Below are 6,407 nucleotides of genomic sequence, written 5' to 3'. Positions count from 1 at the left end.
AATGCATTCATTTACCCCCAGTGCCGTGGATAACGCCCAACAGCTGGACAGCTAGTTAGCTAGCCAGCCAGCTGAAGAAACCGAAACTCTTAATGGAGCAGATAATAGATATGATTTCTTTTTATAAGAGGTGGGATGGGATTGGATAATCAGTTTTCCCTTACGACCACAAACGCTCACCTCACCAACTTCCCAATCTCCTCAATCCACTTAGCATGGAACTCTTCCTCGGTGAATCTCAACGCAGACTTCCTGGCGCGTAGCCGCATCGCGACCTTCTCTTCAACCGGAAGCGCAAGCGCCGCCTCGAACGAAGCAGCGAATTGCTCCTCCGTGGAGGCGCGGAATCCCGTGGCGCCATCACCGAGATCAATGACGATGTCTTCGCGGGGACCGCCGGAGTCGTGGACCACGCTGATCAGACCGGCGGCTTGGTACTCGACGACGCAGATGCCGAAGTGCTCGTTCCACATGGCGTTGACGCCGATCGAGGCCGTGGAGAGGTGGTCGAGGATGGTGGGCCAGCTGGCGTCGCAGATGAAGGTGGTTTGGTCGCGGATGCGGAGTTCGTGGGCTAGTAGCCGGAGGTTGTAGATGTGAGTTTCGTCGGGGCTGGCGTGGCGGACGGAACCGATCAGGACGAGCTTGGGCTCGGATTCGGGGTCAGCGTTCTGGTCGCGGCGCTCTTGGAGGAAGCGGGCGAAAGAGCGGAGGAGTAAGGGGTGGTTCTTCTCCGGGCGGAATTGGGCGATGTAGAGGATGATGGGTTGGCGGGTGCGTTCGGTCTCTGGGGACACGGTGATGGTGGACTCGAGTTCGGAGACAGCGGTGGGTGGGAAGATGACGGTGGGATCTTTGTGGGGGTTGGATTGGCGGGAGGGACCCCAGATGGCGCGGATGTGTGCTGATGTCCAGGAGGAGTTGCACATGACGACGTCGACGTGGCCGCCTACCCAGCCGTAGAGTTTGGCAAATGCGATCCAGTACTTCCGCTTGATCTGGCCCTTGAGACCCTTGCCGGCACCGGAGTTGACGCCTTGCAGGCCGGTCTGGTCGTCGAGGGATTGGAGCATGTCCGTGGAGATGGTCGGGTAGTGCACGTAGGCGGCGGTCGGGACAGAGGGGAAGAGAAGCTTGCTGAAAGCGAGGGTGAATGCGTAGCCCATTGTGTCAACGAAGATATCCGGGACAAGGAGGTTGAAGGCATCGTAGGCGACAATGAGAGAGCCTAGGGATTGGCCGAGGAGAGTCATGTAAGGGTACATGCTGCTAACAACATATTTGCGGGTGGTGAGATAGAGGAGAACGACAGTGGGGGCATGGAGGGTGATGTTGAAGCGGTTCTGAGGTCATCAGTAAGTGCATGACAGGTATGGAGAAGCTGGTGTGAGTGGTACCTGGACCCGTTCCAGCATGGCTGCTTTGTTGACCTCATGATCTCCCGTGTAGATGGCGCAGATGGCCTTGGGCCAGCGTTTCTGGGTCGCCCTCACGGCCTCCCAGAGGACACGTTCACCACCACCGCCTGCGTTACTGTAGAATAGTGATCAGTGGGGAGCTGCAACGAGGGGTTTGCTGGGGCATTACCAGAACGGATGGAAGAAACCGATGATGCCATTCCATTCTTCATTGCGGTTGATGCCAGCGGTTCCGGAGCTGGAGCTGGAGGTGTCGACCTTCTCCCAGTCCTCCTCATCACCGGAGTTGGTAGCAGAGGCGGACTTTGTGCGGGCAGCATGTTCCTCCTCGTCAGCGCGGACGCGCGAGATGATATACTCGCGGCGAGAGCGGGTGCGCTTCTGGACCAGCCAACCGACACCGCGGAGAACTAGGCGGAGAAGACTCAGGGGCAGCTGGGGCAGTAGCACACAGGTCGCCAGGAGGGCGAGCAAGGTGAGGAGCGACTTGAGGATGAGCAGCATCATGGCTAACGAGAGACAGCTGCGGACATGGCAGGTGGATAAGAAGCGGAAGAGAAGAAGAATGAAACTGGCCAGCGTGGAGGTTGAAGACGAAGCGAAGAAGCGGGTCGATCTCGAGATCTTATCGATAGCCTGTATGGTATGTTACCATACATACAAGACAGCTTGACGGTATGGTCAGTCTTGTCTTGTTCCTATCACCACGTGATTTGAGCATTCCACGTGATCACATGTTTTCCATCCTCCGCGGCCCTTCCAACTCATTCTGGTCTGATCTGATCAACTCGGTGCGGTGTTGGTGAGGCATTGTCTCTTAATTCATAAATACATCATTTCATTCTTGTACATATCCTATTTTTTCTAGTCCGTACCTCCAGCCACCCAGCCAATTGCTTAACATGCGGCCCTTCCGATTGTCGCATCCCGCACGCAAGACGGCGGCTTTCCAGCAGGTCCGGCATTTCCATCCAACACGCCCAACTCCCTTCATCAACGAAGCCCTCGAACTCTCCTCCGCCTTTCTTCACAATGTCCACGCCATTTCCGGTCTATCATGGGCCGTCTCCATCCCATTGAGCGCTCTGATCGTCCGAACATCCATTGCGCTGCCGCTGCAACTCTACAGCAAGATGCAAGCGAGACGAGAACGGGATGCGATACCGCTCCTCCAAGCATGGAACAGGTGTTTCAAAGAGAAATTGCAGAAGTCAGACGAATACACCCGCGAAGACCGCCTGTTGCTCGCCAAAATTGGCCCTACAAGGGCCCAAAAGCAACAGCTCATGAAGCAATTCCTGGAAAGGAAACGAATCGTACACCGTCGCCTGGGCATTCCCCGGTTCTGGAAACCGCTGAACTTCCTCCAATTACCCATATGGATCTCCATCATGGAGAGTCTCCGCGCCATGTCCGGCAATGACCGTGGTCTAGTGCCCTGGCTCCTATCGCGCCTTGAGCCCGAGTCTGCGGATCCCTCGTCTGCCCTGCATCTGGCGGTCGAGCCCTCACTCGCCAATGAGGGTGCTCTTTGGTTCCCTGATCTCCTGGCCGGAGATCCTACCGGTATTCTGCCCTTGGCGCTAACACTCTCTATCCTGCTGAATATCCGAATGGGTTGGAAGGCCCAGCCTTTGAAGAACTTGGCGGATCTGCCCAAGATAGAGATGTACAAGCAGCTTTCCTTGCGGGGAATCCGGATGTTCATTCAGGTGCTGGCGTTGAATGTGGGATTGTCATCCTATGTGTCGGAGATGCCTACTGCATTGATGATCTACTGGCTCAGCAGTACGAACATCGCCACGTTACAGACCTTACTCCTGGATCGGGTGCTTTTCCCGGTTAAGCCCCTACCTGTTTGGAAGAGACACTATGTCATGTACAAAGCACCAAACCGCCTGGCGCCTCCGCATAAGAAGACATGAAATGAGACTATGGACATGGATTGCGGACACGTCGGAGTATGTAATATCAGGCTATAGCCGACCGAGTCAAGATGCGAGACAGGCCCTGCTCAGTCACGAGTACTGAAATGCGTCTGAGATAGTCTCACTGAGGGACAACACATCTATCACTCGCTCAGGGCAAGGATATGCGTCGCGGTTTCTTTCATGAGAATATACCCGGGTGCAATCGTCTCATACATGCTCGTCCATAACTGAACCCATTGAGTCACGGCCTGGCCTGACGGACCGGAGACCGGGTGTTCGAGCACTGAGGAAGCTTGACAATCTCAGCGCAATTTATGGCATGGCGGACATATGCCGCTCTGTATTATTATTCGAATCTCGATACCCCAGGAATAGCATCAGTTCCATTTGTAAAAGAGCACGAGTTGCACGAATGTAACATTCTATGTCATGTGTATCTTATTCCATGCTAGCTAATTAATGCATACTAAAAGCAAGATAATATTCCCCACCAGGCTCCGCACGCGTAACGCCGGCTGTACTGCCAGTTCATTTAGTCTGGGTGAAAGAAAATCATAAAAGACAGTGGATGCCGTCAACTGTGTATGCATGTATCACGAACGGGCATCAAAGACAAAGGATAAGAAATGGAAATCGACAATCAAGCATGTTTTCTTGCATCTCTCTTTTTATGGCTCTTTAGCACCAGTCATAATAATGTCTTATGGTAAAAAGTTATGGGTTTACAACTACAGCTTGGCCTTGACGCTCTCCTCGGATGCGCTGGCCTCTTCGTTGATGGTGACGGTGCGGTTGTCAGGGCCCTCGCCGAAGAAGATAACCTCGACAGTTACGTCGTCACTGGGTGAAGTTAGCGGAATCCTAGAAAAGATAAAGTAGGGAAGGAAGCATACCGGTATCTGCGAGAATAAGGACTGGGAAGTGTGAGCAAGGCGGAGACCATTTCCTTGTCCTTTCCTCCCATGGCATTGCGCACAAGGTGAGTCGCAGCGTTTTGATCCTCAACAGTGAACCGGCTGGCTGCTCCAGCAATGTCGTATTGCTGCTGGCGAATGGGACGGCGTTGGCCTTCAGCGTCGGTCTCCTTGGGCCCTTCCACGGGCAGCTCTGACTTGTTGCCAAAGCTAAACCAGCTCTTCAGCCAGGCCTTGTTGCTGCCACTGGCGCCGAATTGCTGCTGCTGCTCAACCCACTGGCCAACAAGACCGACAACTTCCTCGTTGCTCAACATCTCCCAGAGACCGTCGGTTGCGAGGACGAGGAAGTCACCGCTGCCGGGGTCCATCTTTGTGGTGGTGATGATTGGCTCGGCAGTCACGTAGGGAGGGGTCTTCAACAGGGGATGGGGAGTGCGACCAAAGAACTGTCGCTTGATCTTGTCCTGCGTATCCCTGCTCCACTTGTAGAAAGCATCTCCAAAAGAGCGACTCGGCTCAAGCTGTCCGAGAATCCGTCCGTTGCGCACAACGTTGGGCTCCCCGGGATGCTCCTCCCGTAGACGCTTCATCTCCGACGGAGTTCCACCAGTCTGGTCTTCGGAAAGAGGTGTTGCCGACCATTTACCGTTCGCAGCGCGACGACCCAGAACAGCTCTGGAGTCACCTGCGCAGGCGACCTTCAAATCCTTAGATTGAGAGTCGTAGAAAGCAAGAAGAGCGCAAGATCCGGAAAGAGCAGGCGCAAGCATCTCGGCTGCGACCCGGCGGGAGTTGGACTTGAGCACCTTGTCGACACTGCTGTGCACGATATCGTCGTCCAAACGAGTGAACCCTTGCTTGATCGCGGCGTCTATGGCAGCGGACGAGGGCGTCAACAGAGAGGGGTCTGCAGCTGCGGCTTTGTAGGTAGTGTTCAATTCACGAGCGACGTAGGAGATGAGAACATTGCGCAATTTGGCAGATGTTGTCCAGCCTCTGAAAAACCATAAGTTAGTAAGGGGAAGATGCTTGATCGTATGGAATTCTGTAGACGTACGAATGGCCATCAAACACCGCCCAGAACATCCAATCACTCTTGGATTCGCCTTGATTGGCTGCCGCTACGGACGACGGCACCTCAATGATCTTTTCGGCATGATCATCCTCGATCGGAGAATTACTAGGCACCTGAACAATATCATAACGGACCACTCCCTTGCCCCGGTTCACCAAATATGACTCTTCGTTCTTCCTGAGCTTCTGTGTGGCCTGCTCCGGGGTCAACATCTCGAGAACTCGACGGTCGGAATCGTCCGTGTGCTTGGATAAAGGCTGATCTCCAGAAATAGGGGCGGTAAAAAACTGGTCATTATCCACCAGCAGCGCACGTCGAGTGGCCTCCGCAGGGGCTTCAGCTTGCGCACCAGCGGTCGAATACGAACGGAATTGCGACGATGTTGGGTTCAGACCCGCCGATGTCTGGCCGGTGCCCTGATAAGCGTACCAGGCGCCCGAAGCGACGACGGTCGAAATGACAGCGAGCGAGAAGTTCCGAAGATGCATCGACGACTGTAGGGGGGCGGAGAGATAAGAGGGGTGTTTGCCCGTGGAGGAAGCACGTAGACCGAGACTCCGACTGCTAGAGAAGGACACGGCGCACGGTTTCCTACCAGTGACCTTCCATGCTGGCACGCGACGGGCAGTACGAAGGGCCTGAAAAGCCGCACGACGCATTGGGCCGGCGGATAGAGAGTTGTGTGTGAGCCGGGAGTGTCTTGACTACTCTCCGTCTCTGGTTTCGGAGAACAACAAAAGCAAGCAGAAGATAAGCAAGTGAGAAACAACGAGATGCGGTGGAGGCAAGCAACTACTTCAACCACGGGATCTCGCCGCCATTGCGTCATGTGATACCGTGTACGTATTGTTTGTGACATTACATACGGCATGTTCCGAAAGGGGCTTAAGCAAAACTGCCAGAACCCCGCTAAGCCTGTCTCGGCCGTGTCGTCATTCCCCGCGGGACTGCCCGATTCAATCATATTCTTTTGTTCTATGGATCTTGGGCCCTTCCTTTCAATATCTTCTCCCTGTCACTGTCTGCGTGTGTGGCCCATTGCACCCAGTAAATCCAGTCTCTACAT

At 54.5% G+C, this 6,407-nt stretch overlaps 3 protein-coding genes across 3 annotated transcripts; 1 reads left to right on the top strand and 2 right to left on the bottom strand.

The window, feature by feature from the left end:
* Positions 1-176: 176 nt before the first annotated feature.
* An18g05910 (uncharacterized protein) lies at positions 177-1,922 on the bottom strand (the record flags this gene model as incomplete). The annotated part of the gene is made up of 3 exons (XM_001399005.3): positions 177-1,343; positions 1,398-1,533; positions 1,588-1,922. The coding sequence occupies 3 exons, from the start codon at positions 1,920-1,922 to the stop codon at positions 177-179; spliced, it is 1,638 nt and encodes a 545-aa protein (XP_001399042.3).
* A 398-nt stretch (positions 1,923-2,320) lies between these two features.
* Positions 2,321-3,343, top strand: An18g05900 (uncharacterized protein; the record flags this gene model as incomplete). The annotated part of the gene is made up of 1 exon (XM_001399004.1): positions 2,321-3,343. The coding sequence occupies one exon, from the start codon at positions 2,321-2,323 to the stop codon at positions 3,341-3,343; it is 1,023 nt and encodes a 340-aa protein (XP_001399041.1).
* A 734-nt stretch (positions 3,344-4,077) lies between these two features.
* On the bottom strand, positions 4,078-6,000 carry An18g05890 (uncharacterized protein; the record flags this gene model as incomplete). Its single annotated transcript, XM_001399003.3, has 3 exons — positions 4,078-4,189; positions 4,243-5,262; positions 5,324-6,000. The coding sequence occupies 3 exons, from the start codon at positions 5,998-6,000 to the stop codon at positions 4,078-4,080; spliced, it is 1,809 nt and encodes a 602-aa protein (XP_001399040.1).
* Between the last annotated feature and the right edge of the window lie 407 nt (positions 6,001-6,407).

Source organism: Aspergillus niger (genome assembly GCF_000002855.4).
Source record: "Aspergillus niger supercontig An18".
Classification (NCBI taxonomy): Eukaryota; Fungi; Ascomycota; class Eurotiomycetes; order Eurotiales; family Aspergillaceae; genus Aspergillus; species Aspergillus niger.
The sequence above is the reverse complement of the archived record's forward strand: the minus strand, read 5'-3'. Positions and strand labels throughout refer to the sequence as shown.